Source organism: Podarcis bocagei, assembly GCF_964188305.1.
Source record: "Podarcis bocagei genome assembly, chromosome: 17".
In the NCBI taxonomy this organism is placed as follows: domain Eukaryota; kingdom Metazoa; phylum Chordata; class Lepidosauria; order Squamata; family Lacertidae; genus Podarcis; species Podarcis bocagei.
In genome coordinates this window covers 39,928,075-39,946,623 of record NC_138143.1, presented here as the reverse complement: position 1 = coordinate 39,946,623, position 18,549 = coordinate 39,928,075, and the positions used below count along the sequence as shown (strand labels likewise).

General features: G+C 46.1%; 1 protein-coding gene and 1 long non-coding RNA gene across 4 annotated transcripts in view; one reads left to right on the top strand and one right to left on the bottom strand.

Moving 5' to 3' along the window:
• LOC308577042 overlaps positions 1 to 18,549 on the bottom strand; it is a 130,489-nt gene that overhangs the window by 80,839 nt on the left and 31,101 nt on the right. The gene's annotated exons all lie outside the window — the stretch shown is intronic.
• Positions 1 to 18,549, top strand: part of PIANP (PILR alpha associated neural protein) — a 35,821-nt gene that overhangs the window by 12,919 nt on the left and 4,353 nt on the right. For 2 of the 3 annotated variants that reach the window (XM_081176881.1, XM_081176882.1), the window contains exons 2-5: positions 5,909 to 5,978; positions 8,197 to 8,762; positions 10,394 to 10,475; positions 13,620 to 13,847. In XM_081176881.1, the coding sequence (XP_081033007.1) occupies positions 5,962 to 5,978; positions 8,197 to 8,762; positions 10,394 to 10,475; positions 13,620 to 13,847 (893 nt within the window). In that variant the 5' untranslated portion in view covers positions 5,909 to 5,961. Of the gene's footprint in view, positions 1 to 5,908; positions 5,979 to 8,196; positions 8,763 to 10,393; positions 10,476 to 13,619; positions 13,848 to 16,029; positions 17,013 to 18,549 lie in introns of those variants that run through there. The other variant, XM_081176883.1, reaches the window with a different exon arrangement.

Genomic DNA, 18,549 nt, shown 5'->3' with positions numbered 1-18,549 from the left:
TTCTGGGTTAGCGGAGTCTGTAACCTGAAGCGTATGTAACCCGAGGTACCACTGTACACTTTCCTCTCCAAATAATTCTGGGCACCGTACCTACAATCCCCAATAACCCTTAACAAACTACAGTCCCCAGAATTCTCTGAAGCTGGTGGAAACATGCTTCAAATTTGCTTCGAAGATCGCAATAGTGTTCAACACAACATAAATCATTTGTGGCATATGACTCCTTGAATGCTATAGGTGGTGCCTGTGTTGTCACTGGTTGTGAATAACACTGCCCTAGCGCTCCCCTGTGCCTGGGCTCTTAATTTTTTTATTTTAAATGCCGCTTTTGCTCCTGCAGAGGCAAGCACTTCCCTTGCTATGCCACTTAAACTGGCAAGTGCTTGTGTGCCCTTTCAAAAATAAAATGTCAACAGCAATGCCCTGAACTTCCATTTTGTGAAATGCCACCCCCCACATCCACGAGTCCCCTTTTTATCTAGGGCTCGTTCATTTAGGGCACTTCATTACATGGGCACACACAGCTCTCTGCTTATACCCCCAGCTGTATGTGTCACTAGGGGGGTGGCAGAGGCTAGCAGGGCATATGTACAGTTCTGCACATGGGAGAGATGAGTCATTCCCTTAGCTCCCCCCCCCCTTTCCCAAGGTTGTGTGTTCCCCCCTCTCAATGAAGAAGCACAAATCTCTCATGATTTTTTAACAGCAATAATGGACTATCCCCTGCAGCTGGGGCTCCTCTCTCTCTCCCCCTCTCTCCCCCCCTCTCTCTCTCTCTCTCTCTCTCTCTCTCTCTCTCTCTTTTACACACACACACACACACACACACACACACACACACACACGTGTTCCTTCCCATCCCTTGCCCCCTCCAATGCACATGCCAGGTACAGCAACTCACACTGGCGCACGGTACTAGAATTAGTGCAACGTGGAAAATAAAATCCTTTTAAAAAGGGGAAAAAAGGCTTTCCGGAATGTATCCTGTCCTAAATATGATGAGAGCCTGAAGTTAGTTTTTGGACATGATGAAGATAGATGCTGCAGGGGAAAGAAGAAAGAATTCAGAAGTGAGCTATGGAGAGGATAAAAAAGATCTGAAGGCAAGTCTTATGAGGGTGGGCCAAAAGCTCTTGGTGTGGCTTGCCTGGAGAAAAGAAGATTAAGAAGGGGTATTTAAATATTTAAGAGAATTTTAGAAAGAAGATGGGGAGCAAATGTTCACCCTGTTCAGTGATGTAATGAGTTTATGCGAGAGGCAGGTAGCTTTCGGCTAAGCATGGGGGGAAGGCTGCCTGAATTCAAGCGATGGAAAATAACTGCCCAGAGAGGATTCAGAATCTGCATTCTTGGAGAAAGGGCCTCAAATGGCTTCTGAGGGGGCGTTTCATGCTTTGAATAACTGCCATTTATGTACCACATTTCAGGGGTTCAAAGCACACGTTTGGGCTGTAAGCCCCTTGTGATAGGAACATGCCCTCTTGTACGCTCTAAAATGCCAGACACTAAGGGTGCCATATTAACCAAACAAATAATTGCAGAGGGAAATAGATCTATGACCCACGTGTCGGTAATTAATAAAAGAATCAGCTGGACCCCCGGATTCAAAATGCAGGGCATAACACACTCTCCGGTGGGAAAAAGACCCCAGCAGAGTTTAAAACAGTCACAAGGTCAAGCAGCAGTATAGTGTTGGTATAACAGGCTGTTAGACCTTTTTATATATTCTGTTTACTTTGCTTACAGTGCTTTCCCCATTTCTGCTCCTCTTGCAATGAACAAACCACACTCTTCAAAGCTTTACTTACAAAATCCTAAAGTATGATTCATGTGTTATTCCATGCAGCAGCAAGGAGAACACAGGTAGAATTCCCTTGGGTACAAAGTACCAAAAGATGGTTTCAAGCAGGCAAGCTCAGACACTTTCTTCCTGGTCAGTTACATCGTGTGAAGTTTCAGGTAGGTAGCCGTGTTGGTCTGCCATAGTCAAAATAAAAAAATTCCTTCCAGTAGCACCTTAAAGACCAACTAAGTTAGTTCTTGGTATGAGCTTTCGTGTGCATGCACACTTCTTCAGATACACATCTGAAGAAGGGAAATAGATCTATGACCCACGTGTCGGTAATTAATAAAAGAATCAGCTGGACTCCTGGATTCAAAATGCATTCAAATGGATTCAAAATGGTGTGAAGAAGAGTGATGAGAGAATATTTATTTCCTCCCTCATTGGAGATGAGGGAGTGTGACCTAATTGAGTCTAGCATTACAACTTTGTGGTCTTTAACCCCTTCATGCATTAACTATCCCTATGCCTGCTAGTTTACTTTGACTACAAATTCCCCACAGTAATAACATTACAGACATTCTTTCTGCAATGCTTATCACATACATTATTTCTGTAATCACATGCATTACGTCTAATGCTTATGACAAGTTGAATATAGAAAGCAGGAATATATTAGGATGGAACTAGGTGTTTCAGCTGCTATGTCTGCTCCTCTGCTCACCCTGTAACATTTAATAATGCAAGGCATGTGATGTGTTGCCGTTCCACTGAAAGTTTCCCAGCTACGGCTGATCCACTTCACTGGCTGCTGTTCCATGGGGTAGGGAATGAGAGGAGGAAAATTCATAATGCATTATAAAGCTACATGGGCAGGGGGAGGAGATGCAAGCAGCAACAACACATCACTCATAAATGTGCAGCTTTTATACATCTCTTTTGAAGAAGAGGCCTGTTCTGATTCATACACCATGCTAAGTCATGGCATGCCGAGGGCACAGCGGCGGATTCACACTATCCCAAACTCGCCGTTTAGCTCTCCCAAACAAACTATGGGTTGTAAACCAGGAACAAACCTTGGTTGCGCCTCATGGATAGTCCAGAGATTGGGTGGCTCAGCAGCAAAATGACTGGAGAGGAGCAAAGTGGCAGAGATCTCCCCAGGACTCCACATCCTCACGTTCACACAAAGCTGTGGTTTGGCTTAGTGTGACTTGCAAGGCAAGGCTGTGTTGCTCACTGCAACATCTTCTAGAGAACTTGCAGCTGGAAATGACCCAAAATAGTAAGTTCCAAACTGGCTTCCCCACCCCAACAGAGGTTGAACCACCACCTTCTCTTGGGGCAGGATGGGTCACAGCCTCTCTCAAAGAGGCGCTAGTCACTTCTGAAGTCCAGGTCGAAAGCTCAATTCTGTGCAGTTTCAGAAACCAGGAAGGTCAAGGATCTGAGGAGCAGGTAGACCTCAGCCTTCCAAGCAGCTCAGTCTGTGATGGCAAAAAGCGTTAATGGAAAAATGTTGTTGTTTAGTCGTTTAGTCGTGTCCGACTCTTCGTGACCCCCCGGACCAGAGCACGCCAGGCACTCCTGTCTTCCACTGCCTCCAGCAGTTTGATCAAACTCATGCTGGTAGCTTCAAGAACACTGTCCCACCATCTTGTCCTCTGTCGTCCCCTTCTCCTTGTGCCCTCCATCTTTCCCAACATCAGGGTCTTTTCCAGGGAGTCTTCTCTTCTCCTGAGGTGGCCAAAGTCTTGGAGCCTCAGCTTCAGGATCTGTCCTTCCAGTGAGCACTCAGGGCTGATTTCCTTCAGAATGGAGAGGTTGGATCTTCTTGCAGTCCATGGGACTCTCAAGAGTCTCCTCCAGCACCAGAATTCAAAAGCATCCATTCTTCAGCGATCAGCCTTCTTTATGGTCCAGCTTTCACTTCCATACATCACAATGCTTTAAATTAAATCACTCCCCCCTCCAAAAATGTAGTACTGAAATGGTTGTATCCATGTTCCCCTTTTTATTCCTCCTCCTACCAGATCATCACCTGCGCTAGGAATCGAATTGTTAACGAATCTATGACTCCTCTTTCTCCTTTTATGATTAACCGACTCCCCCACATTGCCATTATTACCTACGCTCTCTCTCCTCTCCTCTCTCCAGGCCCCAAAGAATCTGCTCAGACAAAGCGGCACTCTTATTACCCCAACAACCCTTTTTAAAACAGGAAAATCCGCTTCCATCTTCTCCCCGCTCCCTCCCTGCCCCCAGCGGCTTTCCGCAGGGTTCCAAATGAGTCTGAATTTAAACATAATATAAGTGTCTAATCACAACTGAATCATATTCTATGAGAACATGTTCAAGAGATTAAAGTAATAAGGCTGCAATAAAAGAGCTATTTAGCAAGTAGTAAAAATGCACATCAGATTCGCCAGGATACAAAGTGAGAAGTGAATTTTACTTTTCAAGACAGAAATGTAGTCTCTGCATCTTGTAATCGTGTGGCTATACGGCCATCTGTTCTAGTCACTTTTTATCTGTCCGTTCGGTTCCCCTTTTTCCTTTCACCCAGACTTTGTAGGCACACAAACACACAATGCGGGTGGGGGACTCTCTTAGCTGTCTTCCTTGCTTACCCTAGAACTCGAGGTCTGTCTGACAGCTCTAGCGAACAAGTCAGCACAACATTAGCATATTGATTTTCCCATCTAAGTTTGTTTGCTGAAGGACTTGTGTCAGCCGCACCATTATCAAGCACAGAGCTTTGGGTTTCATTGGGCTCCCCTGGGAGGGGATGCTTCTCCTAAAGATATTATCTCCAGTCCTTGAAATGACTTGCAAGGCTTACAGCACCCAGCTTCTCTGTATCTGCAGATGAGTTGTACCCGGGCCATCTCCAGGGCTTACAGGCCAGATCATCTTTTGAACTCTGCACCCGCAATGGGAGACCGGAGTTTGGGGAAATAGTAGCAAGCTAGGTTGTATAACGGGACACGGGTGGCGCTGTGGGTTAAACACAGAGCCTAGGACTTGCTGATCAGAAGGTTGGTGGTTCGATTCCCCGCGACGGGGTGAACTCCCATTGCTCGGTCCCTGCTCCTGCCAACCTAGCAGTTCGAAAGCATGTCAAAGTGCAAGTAGATAAATAGGTACCGCTCTGGCGGGAAGGTAAATGGCGTTTCTGTGTGCTGCTCTGGTTTGCCAGAAGCGGCTTAGTCATGCTGGCCACATGACCTGGAAGCTGTACGCCGGCTCCCTCGGCCAATAAAGCGAGATGAGTGCCGCAATCCCAGAGTCAGTCACGACTGGACCTAATGGTCAGGGGTCCCTTTACCTTTACCTTTAGGTTGTATAACTGGCCAGATATAAGTGCAAACATACAATAGCCGTATCCCAGTTTGCCATTTTTAAAAGCTATACAGCCATAATTTGTATCACAAAAAATTGTGTGTGAGAAAGGGAGAAGGAGAGAGTGCGGGCAGTGATTAAAAGGGCAAAAGGGAAAGCCATTTTAGCCCTCCGGAAAGTAAACACTAAATATTTTATGGACATATTTTTCCTCTCTCAGTCCTTAAGCAGGCTGGCGTTTTCTCCCTGATTCATTCCCGTTCGCTATCTCCTGTGTTTATCATTCTAATTTTATTCCTATTCTTTTCCTTGCCTCCACGCACAATTAAAGTAGCTCTATATATTAAATGGATTACATGCTCGGTGCTATAAATAAATGCAGGAATTAAGATTCTCTTAACTTGTTTAAGTGATAAGAAATCAGAGGCACAAATCCCCCCCCCCGCCCCCAGCCCTTGGAGGAACAGCAGCACGTGTGTTCATGGCTGTGAGGCTCACATTTATGTGCGTGTATGCTCAATGTTGTTCTGCCGCGAGTGCAGGGGGAGGGCGGGAAATGTGCGCGTGCAATGAGAAGCCAGGGATATGTTTTCTCTCCATGTCAGTCTGTCTTCTGCTTATGTTCATAATACATGGCATGTTTATAAGGGTTGAAGGGACTTGATGGAATGTAATGAAAGTTGGTGGTCACTAGGCAGCCGTGCATGAGCTGCGCTGAAGGGATTTAGGAACGCTTTAGCGAACATTCAACTGACATTCCTTTTTCTTCATTCCTGGTTTTAGTGAAGAATATGAGGCAGATTTACTGCTGAGTGGAGAAACAGTCGCCTCTAGATATGGAGACCAGCACCTGGTAGGTTTGTAACTCTTCTATTATAAAGCGTGGTGGAAATGGGCCAGGGCCAGGCTGTGGCACTTAAGTGTGTTTGTGTCTAGGGCAGTACTTTGAAGAAGGAAGCATTGCTAGTGCACTACCAGCAACAAATCGTACTTGATGCATACCTAGTAATGGTAATAGGCAAAACACTGGATTTACAGTGGTGTGGACATTTCCTCCACACAAGGCACTGAGCTGAGGGAGTGCAAAATATCCATTTGGAGCATAGCTGTCAACTGTCCCTTATTTGGCGGGAAACTCCCTTATCCCAGCGCCGTGTCCCGCTGCTGTCCCTTATTGATGATGTCCCTTAAATTTCCCGGGTTTCAAAGGAAGCAGCTCCCCTCCCTCCCTCCCTCCCTCCCTCCCTCCCTCCCTGCCAGCCAGGGAGGAGGGAGGCTCCAACTGTGTTGCTTGGCTGCGTTGCTCACCCAATAAGGAGTCTAAGAATGACTCAGGGGGTGGAGCTTGCATGCCTTGTGCCAATCAAATCGGCCACGTTGCCTGGGGACTCGCCTTTGCTCAGCGCTTCCCAGCGGAGAGGTGACGGTGGTTTTCCTTGCTGCATCCCCTTTGCTGGGTTGCTGCGCTGTGGGAACCACCGCTTGAGGCTTCGTTTGGCTGCTGCCTGGGCTTTCTGCCTTTGGCTCAGAGGGGCTCAGAAGTTGAACATACCTGTGCCTGGAAAATCCCTTATTTTGGCTGCTGATCCCTTATTTTGGAGGCTGCTGGTCCCTTATTTTCAAATCTGTAAGTTGACAGCTATGATTTGGAGGTGCCAGTTTTTGACCTCACACAGGGTGCCCAGAAAAGGAGTGAAAGAGCTGGTGCTTTGGGGAGGCACAAGCCAAAGGATTGTACTGACAATAGGAAGGGAGTGAGCTAGTTGATGCATTAGGGTTGGAGCTGTGACAGGTGAAAAGGAAGTGTGCAGCTATGGCACCTGCACATGGCTTCATAAATCATCGTTTGTGAAGCCATGGACAATTGTCTGAATGTGGCTGTTGGGTCTCCAGGGCCCAGCAGCCAATGAGAGGCATGAAGAAAATTGAGCACCCCTGCAAAATGGGAGTCAGGGATATGCATAAAGTGTGCATAAAAACCCCCACAGTTGCAGGATGGGCTGCTTACACACCACACCTTTAAAGTGTGTGGCTTGCCCCAAAGAATCCTGGGAACTGTGGTTTGTAACAGCTGCTGGGAATTGCAGCTCTGAGAGGTGTGGCGGTTCTCAAGATTCTTTGGGGGAAGCCTTTAAATCTATGGTGTGTACACAGAAACAGTTGCAGACACTCCTGGACAAAGAGGTCGTTGGAGGTGGCGCTTAAAACAGGCTGCAGGAGAAAGCTCCATCTTCAGGCTTAGCAAATTAACATGGGGTTACAGAATGGTTACCAGACGTCCCCGGTTCCCGGGGACAGTCCCCGGATTTGCAAATCTGTCCCCGGACAAATTCCGTCCCCGGAATGTCCCCAGATTTGCAAATCTGTCCCCGCAAAATGTGGCAGCAGCAGCCTCAGCAGCCCGGAGCCAGCCTGTTAGTGCTGCTCGGTGCCATGGCGCCCGCCATTTTTCCTGCGCCACGGCAGCGAGCATCTCCTGAAGCCAGCCAGAGCCAACTGCACTACCAGGCTGGCCCCTCCTGGGCAACAGCCGCCCGCCCGTGACTCCCGAGCCTCCCCTGATCTGTCAAAACAAAGCGGGAAGGAGATCAGGGAAGGCTCGGAAGTCATGGGCAGGTGGCGTGCCATTGCCCAGTTTTTTAAAAAACTGTGCATTTATGTTTCACAGGGTGCGAAAGAAGGGCTTTGCACCTTTATACAATATGCATGTGTGCTTGGGCCCAGGGTCTTTTGCCTCACCATCCCCACTACTGACTCCCTGTTGCTACTCAGCTTAAAAAAAGGGGGGGGCGGATTCATTGAAAAAAATCTGGTAACCAAGGGTTACAGTCTGTTAGTTATCCCATGCAAGTCCCATTAAATGAACAGGAGCTGGCAGGAGCGCTGTTGGACACTTGCACAGATCATTGGCTTCAGCTGGGCTTTTGCACAAGTTCAAAGTTGACTGAGATCTCCACCTGCCACACTTCATGGGAACCAAAACCCCAATGCCTGACAACACAGCCAGCGAGCCCCACAGACGGGGCCTCTCCAGCTTAGCAACATGCATCTCTTTTTCTCCCCTTCCGCAGCGTGATGCTCCCTCTGGTCTCCTGCTTCCACCTGCTGCAGCTCTGGCCTTTCTTGCTTCTCGCCACAGCACTTCCATCCCACAGCGCCTGGTCTCTGCGCACCCGGGGCCTTCTGGCAGCGCGGCCCCTCTGCAGCCACCGCAGCCCTTCCTCCCCTCGGTCCGTTTGCATCTGGGACAAGAACCCAGCCCCGGAGAAAGGATCCCGCTCTACCTCACAGCGCCATCGGTCTGTGGTTCCCAAAGGGGCTGGGCTGCGCAGCTCAGTGCGCCTGAGGCGCCAGGCTCAGGGAACCCGGCCTGCCACTCCGTCCGGCTTCGAGGATGGCCTGTCTTCCTCCCAGTACCCTTGGGCCATCGTCTGGGGCCCCACAATATCCGTTGAGGATGGAGGCGACGCCAACTCTGCCAACCCCGGCTTCCCTCCTCTGGGTTACACCTTCGTTTCGTCAAGCGGAATGGCGACAGCGCAACCCAACTCCCACTCCCTGCTACACAACGAAGGGCTCAACCTGCGCCAAACCCCAGCCACCCTGCGGCCCTTCCTTTTCGGGCCACGGGGAGAAGGTAACACTCATCTTCTTCTCTCGATTCCTTCCGGTGTTGCCAACTTTTTTTCCCCTTTTCCCATTATTATTTAGAGTTTATTGATTTCTTTTTTCCAGTGGACCAATAAAGAGAAAGTAATGAGAAAATAAAGAAAAGGGTGTTCAAAACTGTAATGCAGGGTTTCCCAAACTTGGGTCTCCAGCTGGTTTTGGACTACAGTTTCCATCATCTTTGACCACTGGTCCTGCTAGCTAAGGATGATGGGAGTTGTAGTCCAAATGCAGCTGGAAACCCAAGTTTGGGAAACTCTGCTGTAATGCAATGCAATGTAGAGCTATATAAATAATGCTATTATTCCAACAAGTATACAATTAGTAACAAGTTGGTCTAATTTTTATCAATGCGTTCCAAGTATCATTATATTTATCCATGCGCAATTTGCGTCTAAAAGCGATCCATTCATGTGTTGCAAGAGTTGTCATAATTTCTATCTATTGATCAAAGGGGGCATAGTATTATCTTTCCTGTTTTTGGATTTGATATCCCACTTTATCACTACCTGAAGGAGTCTCAAAGTGGCTAACATTCTCCTTTCCCTTCCTCTCCCACAACAAACACTCTGTGAGGTGAGTGGGGCTGAGAGACTTCAGAGAAGTGTGACTGGCCCAAGGTCACCCAGCAGCTGCATGTGGAGGAGCGGGGAAGCGAACCCGGTTCCCCAGATTATGAGTCTATGGCTCTTAACCACTACACCACACTGGCTCTATTGATATTGATTCCTGTGAATCAATATCAGTCTTTTGGCAGAAGTAATGGTGTGAAGACTCCATCTGCGTTGACCAGCCGTCAAACCCCATATCATTGGTATGTGGTTTAGCGTAATATTATCATCTGACAGTTTTAATCCCCCCCCAGTAGAATACAGGGACGCAGGTGGCACTGTGGGTTAAACCACAGAGCCTAGGACTTGCCGATCAGAAGGTCGGTGGTTTGAATCCCCGCAACGGGGTGAGCTCCCATTGCTCGGTCCCTGCTCCTGCCAACTTAGCAGTTCAAAAGCATGTCAGAGTGCAAGTAGATAAATAGGTACCGCTCCGGTGGGAAGGTAAATGGCGTTACCGTGTGCTGCTCTGGTTTGCCAGAAGTGGCTTAGTCATGCTGGCCACATGACCCGGAAGCTGTGCGCCAGCTCCCTCTGCCAATAAAGCGAGATGAGCGCCGCAATCCCAGAGTCGGTCACCACTGGACCTAATGGTCAGGGGTCCCTTTACCTTTAAGTAGAATACATTTTAATACTTTTCTCCAAAAGTTCGTAAGCGTCGGACACCACAAAAACATTTGTTTCAAAGAACCGTTTTCCTTATTATATCTTCAGCAACATGTTGCCAACTTTTTCCTCTGACCGGGCTCCTGTGTACCTTTAATCGCTTGAGTGGCAGGCAGAAATCCTACAGGTGAAGCTTTTCTCAATGCTACGACTGTGAGCTCCACCTGCAAGAGTGCTACTTTAAAAAAGCACACAGGAGGGCAGCCTGAAAAAAAGTGGAAATCTCGGGGGGGGGGGAGTGGCATGGACTGCCCTGTCCCCGCAAAATGGTCAGGAGCTGCATACCTTACTTACTGACACTTCCCGTCTCTGTCTGTTCCAGGTGTGGACCCTCAGCTGTATGTCACCATTACGATCTCTGTCATTATTGTCCTTGTTGCTATGGGGATAATACTCAAATTCTGGTGAGTAGATTTTAGGTAGCTGCAAAGGTTAATGCCATAGGATCGCAACTCACAGGAGGTGAGGAGAGGCACCAGGGATATGTTGTAATTGAGGACAACACATCCAAATGGCTTGATATTGAATGGAAAGCCAATGTTGGTGTTCTTGGAGATTTTCTACTCTCCAAATATTAGTTTGGGAGCTGGGAATATATTTTGTTGCACAAACTGACCCTTTTACAAGTGGTCAAGCTCCATAAATAAAGTAAACACCATCTAGTATTAAGGGTTTCCTACGTTAGTCAGCATCTTAAAAAGCAGAGACATCACCTTCCAACAAAGGTCCGTATAGTTAAAGCTATGGTTTTCCTAGTAGCGATGTATGGAAGTGAGAGCTGGACCATAAAGAAGGCTGATCGCCGGAGAATGGATGCTTTTGAATTATGGTGCTGGAGGAGACTCTTGAGAGTCCCATGGACTGCAAGAAGATCAAACCTATCCATTCTTCAGGAAATCAGCCCTGAGTGCTCACTGGAAGGACAGATCCTGAAGCTGAGGCTCCAAGACTTTGGCCACCTCATGAGAAGAGAAGACTCCCTGGAAAAGACCCTGATGTTGGAAAAGATGGAGGGCGCAAGGAGAAGGGGATGACAGAGGACGAGATGGTTGGATAGTGTTCTTGAAGCTACAAACATGAGTCTGACCAAACTGTGGGAGGCAGTGGAAGACAGGAGTGCCTGGCGTGCTCTGGTCCATAGGGTCACAAAGAGTCGGACACAACTAAACGACTAAACAACAACAACAATGTTAGTCAGTACATGCATCCCTAATATAGATCTGCAAAAAAATATGCTGGTTACGTATTTATTTACAAAACTGAAAGACAGCTGCAATGCTAAAGTATGTAATTTAATTACTTCTTATAAGTGTGAGCTGCAGAAGAAGATATAAGGTCCGAAAATACAACTTTAAAGCAACTGACATTTTCAGTATCACATTAACTCCTTTAGGTTTTGTACAGCACCAATTTGGATGTTGGGATTTGTGTACTGGGAGCGAATTATATCAGATTTTGCTTTAAATACCATGTAGTTTGAACATTTTATAACTGCATTAAAACGCACACACATCATTATAGAGTTATATGTTAAGTTAAGGAATTGGTATGTTATATTTGAACACTTTAATCGACTTCTTTTTCAGTTGGCTTTTTTTTAAGTTAGGCATTTTTCTTACTACTTTGTGCATAGCTGAGGCTGCGCCGTTATACTTTTGTAACATGCTAATTAAGAATGCAGACTGGTGTAACATTGGTGGGGCTGTGGGACCATTTAGAAAGCATGCTCTCCACATGCGCTACAAACTTGCTTTTGGGGAAATTGATTCTGTAAGTTTGCTTCAAAAGCCAGCTATAGGCATTGCTGATTGGCTAGTGACTGTGAAGTCGCCACAATAACTCCTCTCTCCTACCCCTGAGGAAGTTTTGCAACTATTTTAAAAATGCTAAGATGAAGGGTGAATATAGAAACAGTTAAACATACATGTGGTGTTTTTACAAACTTATAGGGCAGGCAGATCACTTGAAAAATGTATGGGGGAAAGACTAGAGTGCTGACTGAACCAGCTTGATAGAGTGCCTATCTGTCATGTGAATGTTGAAGTTGAGAGGAAATTGGGCATATTCTTCAAATGAAGAACCCACTGTATCATCACTTTTATCACCACCTCTATCCTCCCAAACCACCAAATCAAGTTGTAGATGGCTTGGTTTACTCCCCTGTCATATTTCAAGTTCCATTGAAGGGATTATTTCTCTGACAGGTATTTATCTTGAAAATTTCATTTTGCCCCCCCCCCTTTTCAGTTTCTTATAAAAGCAGAGCACAGCTCTTTGAAGTGCCGGTACCCACATCTGTACTTAATACCTTTTAAAAGCTATTCTTCTGAATTGCCATCTTTATTTGTCTAGAACTCACAAACAAAAGAAAAGACCCTCTTTTCATACTGGAATTTTAGTTCCAAGCTGAAGATCACCTTCAGTGCAGATTTGAGGAGGAGGAGGAAGCAAACTGCATCTAAAAAGCAGTAGGCTTGGGCTGGTTGGCCATCATTTTTGAGCAAAAACCAGCATCCTTTTGATATGATTTGATAATTGCATCCTGTTTTTCTCACAACAATGCTGATCTCAAAACAGCTCACAACAAAAACATTAGCATAAAAAATGAGTAAGCGTTTCAATCACTGCAATCATATCCAAACACAAAGCAAAAAAAAAACAAACCACAAATAAATTCATGAAACAATTAATACAATTCAGTACAAACTCAAAGTGATTCAAAATATCAGGAATGGCTGCTGAGCCCCAGATGTTTACTGTCGAACCAGATCAGACGTCAATCTGGCTTTCTGTGGGTTGACATTTGTTTTGATTCAGCAGTAAACAGTGGGTTTTCCTGGGGAAATCAGTGGGACGAAAGAAAAACCTAGCAGACCTGGGCCTAGAAATCACGGGACAAGTCCCAAAGCAGATCCTTTTTGAAAGTAGATTGGTTGTGCTAGGATGGCAGAGCCCCTTAATCCATTGCACAAGACCTAAAGATCTGTTATGCACTTGAAGCACTCCTGCCAAATAGTAACTCAAAAACAAAACAATTCATTAGCAAGACAAAGCTCTCCCTGACAGCCAAGTTTTAATTAAACAAATAATTTGCGAAAAGATAAAGGTGTTCCGAAGGGAGCTTTGCTGGACAGGGAGCTGTCGCAGCTGCCCTTGTTCAAATCCTTGTTGATGTTGCCTCTGGAAAGGATGCGACTCAGAGAGGAACCCTACTGGCATTGGGAGAAATATATGGGGAAAGGCCCAATAGGCATACATGGCTTTCACCCCACATTCAGTACTATCATTATCCAAAGTGGTGGAAAGCTTGAGCAGAGAACTAAAGGTCCACTCCAACTTGGAGTCCGTATTTTATGTCAGCTGTACAAGTGGACATTTCACGTTCCCATTGTACTTCGGGTGGACTGTATATTCCTTACAGTCGGAGGAAAGGTATTTGGGTACCAGGAAAATAAATTAAGGCATGGATGCACAATCCTCTGGTTAGGTCGCACCTTTCCTGATGGTAACAGCCTTCTCTCTCCCCACTACCCCCTGGCTTTCTGTAGCTGGGACAGGAACCAGAAGCGACGTCACCACTCCAGCCAGCAAAGCGGACTGCAGCAGGAGGGTAGCCATCAGCCCTTAACGGACCTATCTCCCTCTGCGGTCAGCATCCTGGGGCCCTTCAGCGACTCGCCGGCCCCTACACCAGACATGATGGAAACTGGACAGGTTCTGGAAGGCATGGAGAAGCTAGAGGGACTAGGGAAGACCAGTGCCTTCCAGCTCAACAGGTAACTCACGGAAATTGCAAGTATCAATCAATCGATTTATTGTAGATAGCCAAAGGCCTTCGCTATGAACAGCAAAGAGCAAAAGCAAGGCAATACTCTGGAAAGCAAGAAACAACTTCCAGCAGTGCTTGATTTATAGCATGGAACACAACTAATTTATAATATGATCCTGGGACATCCAGGAAGTATTAAAAAATGCAGCTACATAAGAACATGAATCATTCTCAAAATATAATTATAAACAAGTTTCCTCCAGCACTCTGTCAGAACAGCGATGGTGGATCACAATTGGGATAGTCCTCAGTATCACTCAATGCTCTTGCTCTCATTTTGAAAAGTTATCTATCAGTACTCTGCAAATTTAAGAAAGCATTTTGATATGTTACGATGATACTATACTATACTATACTATACTATACTATACTATACTATACTATACTATACTATACTATACTAGACTATACTATACTATACTATACTATACAGTGGTACCTCTGGTTGCAAATGGGATCCGTTCGCAACCTGAAAGGAACGCAGCCTGCGTCTGCGCATGCGCGGGTCGCGATTCGCCGCTTCTGTGCATGTGCGTGATGTCATTTTGCGCGTCTGCGCATGCGCAAGTGGCGAAACCCGGAAGTAACCCTTCCCGGTACTTCCGGGTCGCCGCAGGACACAACCTGAAAAAACATAAGCTGAAGCAAACGTAACAAGAGGTATGACTGTACTGTACTGTACTGTACTGAAATGTTTAAATGTTTCTTTGTCCTTGAATCTTCCTGTCACATTTGCCACGCTCCCCTGCTACCTCCTTTGAGAACCACTGCACTACAGGGTCATAATAGCCTGACCTAAGGGGAGGGGCATGTCACAAAAGCAATACAGTGACCACCATTCCGGCAGATCTCATACAAGCTTTAAGAAGTGGGTCCCCATATGCATGGGGTCCTGGATCTGAGAAGATAGGACAGTAGTGATGCAGTGCAAGTATAATGCTGGGAAAGCAGATCCGCTTTCAGCTGAAGCACATGTTCTGAAGATGACTCACTCTCAGCTGTACGTACCCAGTGTGCAACAGCTGCAGCACAAAAAGTGCAGAGCTGTAAGCGTTGGCCTGTTTTAATCAATGGATTTATCAACCAGATCTGCAATTCTGCGTGCAGTTGGCTTCAGTGAGATTGTAGCAGCCTAACTGTTCGCAGGGATGCAACCCAAAGCTGTGGTTGATTAATAAGATTGATCAAATTTCAGTTGCTGGGACCATGAGCTACGCATTTCTTATAGTAGGTATGTTGCATCTGGTATGCTGCTCTAAAGAAAAACAAAAAACTACAGTGGTACCTCGGGTTACATACGCTTCAGGTTACATACGCTTCAGGTTACAGACTCTGCTAACCCAGAAATAGTGCTTCAGGTTAAGAACTTTGCTTCAGGATAAGAACAGAAATCGTGCTCTGGCTGTTAAGTTGTGGGTGAACATATCAGACGACACAGCGATTCTTCAAACAGCTCTTGTTTATTCACAGGCCAGGACAGAACTCAACTGAAGGGTTCAGCCAGCCTGCTTATATAGAGCTCCACTAGAACGCAACAGTAACCATTTTCTGTAACTATCCAATCACTGAACGTCAATTTCAATCCCTTATCTGCATAACTATCTACAGTATCCCCCTGCTGGCCCAGGGTGAGAACTTCAGTACATAACACTGGCGGCGCGGCGGCAGCAGGAGGCCCCATTAGCTAAAGTGGTGCTTCAGGTTAAGAACAGTTTCAGGTTAAGAACGGAGCTCTGGAACGAATTAAGTTCTTAACCCGAGGTACCACTGGACTCCCACCATTCTTCCTCAGTCCTGACACATGGTCATATTATAAAGTAGTTGTGCTCTGTTACAAAGAAAGCACTGCTACGAGTCGTTTCTTTTTGTTCTCCCATGTAAAAAAATTCAGTGTGGCGCCAGCAAATTTTTATTCTCAAAGTGTGGCCCAGGAAAAGAAGAAGTTTGAGAACCTCTGCTGTAGTACAAAGGGTCTGGGGGAGACTTAGAAGTGCACCCTATGACAAAAGAACAAGAGACCAGATGAAACAGCTTACCTCTGAACACAGGGAGCATTGTTCATCACTCTTACTCTTCCACTCTCTTTCTCTTCCCCTTTCTCTCTCCTTCCGCCCTTGTTTCCTGCTCAGGATCCCCCTGGTGAACCTGTGATTGCCCTGGAAGCAGCAGGCCTGGCTCCTTCGTTGCGAGACACTGAGTTTGCCAGAGAGTCCCATAGAACTGGCAGCCCTCCCTTTTAGTTCCATCCGCCTGCGACTATGGTACTGCTACTCCTCACGCAGCAGCAGAAGTATTGTAGGTCCCTTTGTGCCCTGGCATTCCGTCATCATTGCAGACCCAGCCCAAACCAAGGTTTTCGCTCAGGAGGAGCTGGGCTCCGTGGTGGGTCCTCATGGCAGAGATGATGACTGGGGTGGTCTGATGTGAGCAGAGGGGTGAGGAGGAAGGCCTAGAAGGCAAGAGATATTAGCACCTTCATGGTAACGTTTCAGAGATATCCCTTGTACCTCCGGCATAAACATTCATACACGAACATGTATTTATTTATGTTTAAGTAAGCATGCTTGATAATGGGATGCAGAAGTAGGATCTCCTGTTCGGTGTCTCCCCATCTTTCCTCCCTTTCCTCATCACGCAGTTTTGAAGCATCTTCCAAAGAGCCAAAGCTCACATCACACACACCTGGGCAATGAATACCTTTCTGTATTGTGGGGATGGGCATATATGGAGGGGAAATGGGGTGCAGGGAAATCAGACACTCAGCATTGGTATCAAATGGACACGATTCCCTCATCTGTCATCTAATCTTCTTCGGCTGCTTTTGCACCCACCCTCTTCTGTGGAATTGCCATCCTTTGCTTACTCACTTTTTATGGTGCAAAGTCACTGTCATCCTATTGCATTCCAGTTTTTTCTGTGTTGGCTTCTCATCTTTTTTTCCAGACCTGATTTGTTGCAGTTGTGGAAGAGGAGTAGCAATAAAGATTGCAACATGAGCCTGTCTACTAGGGAGGGACACACAAAGCACGACTGGAGCTTTTTGCAGGCTCCTGTGCCTTTAATTAAACGCTTCCTGGCTTGCAGTTGCAGTCCATTTTATTGCTTTCTGATAATCATGAAAAAAAATTTGTTCTCGCATGTAAAAAAATTCAGTGTGGCGCCTTTCAACCTCATAATTGCCCTCATGTCAACTTCTGTTCCACTTGGGGAGGGGGAGAGGTTTAAATTACTCCCCCCCCTTTCTTATTTAAAAGCAAACCAGCATTATTTTGCTGTAAAGGTGCCAAAACGAGAGGAAATAAGTAGTTATAGCCTCCATCCTCCCACAGGAGCAGAATATTACAGTTGGAACATGCAATTAAGAGGGGCTGCTGAAAGGACAGTTATTAAGTTATTCACTGTAATCCCTTTCCATTCCCCACCAAAAAACAATAAATGGGAAGAATCTTCAAGAAGGAACATTTTAATTAACATTGCTGAAAGCCTTTATAGAACTAGATTTGCCAGTTCATAATCATTATGAAATTCTTGGTCATGGGGGAAGGCATTGCTGGATAGCATAGTGCTATTATCATGTGCAAGGATGGAACTTCTGTTTTAATTCCAGTTCCAGCTAATTGCAGAAAAGGAATGCCTCAGGCATGCTGGTGGACTGCAGTGTCGAAGCAACACATTCTGTATTTTTGTCTCACTCCCTGCATCTTCAGATACACTATACTCCCTCACTCCAGCGACTGTGACAGCGTTGCAACTCTCCCTCTTTTTCAGACTCCATTCTCTTCCCCTGTCTTCTGTAGCATATTTTTTGGCCCTGTTCCATGAATTGCTTCCTGTCCAAGTTATTTTTTGCTAAGCCTGGTTCAGTCTCAGTTCAAATGTGTGTGTTCCCCCCACCCCCCATAAAAGTAATTTACTAAGCTTTTTTATTTTTTTAGAAAAATTAAAAGCATGCATATAAGTTAATGGCTGGCAGATGGCTTTTTGCTCAGCTAAGGAATAGTAGACCCTGGAGTTTATATAAGAAGTAGTACTTAGGTGCTCAACTCCTCCTGATAGCTAACTGGAGGGCACTGCCTAGTAGAACAGCTGCAGTCCTCACTCTTTGAGCAGATGTCCTCCTAGCACAGTGAATAAAGATTTAATACCTATCTAACAAGGTTCATTGGCAAAGCCCCATATTGGCCAGGGATGCCAAATAATCAGGTTTTGTGGTGGGGAACCTTACTCTGCCCTTATACCTTTATTAACAATTGCTTCTGCAGAAATCGGCAGAGTAAGCTTTCTGTGGCATGGAGATAAACATCGCCTGCTATTTCCATCAAGATGCTGTTTTAAGTTGGCAGGCTGCATTGCGCCTAATAACTGCACTGAAGTTAAAGGGGACTAAATCATTTAAATTTGGGTCATGCCCCGGCTTGAGGGGACCATTCTCGCGCAGCAGAAATAGCAGCGTAAGGTGGAGCCCAATGCATTCTAGTGTCTGAACCGTGCAAAGTCAAATGTAGCCCCTCTTTAACGTATTCAAGTTACAAGAAAGGATATTCCAACTAAACACCAGGAAGAACTTGATGACAGTAAGATCTGCTCAGCAGTGGAAGAGACTCCCACAGGAGGTGGTCGACTCTTCTTCCTTGGAGGATTTTAAGCAG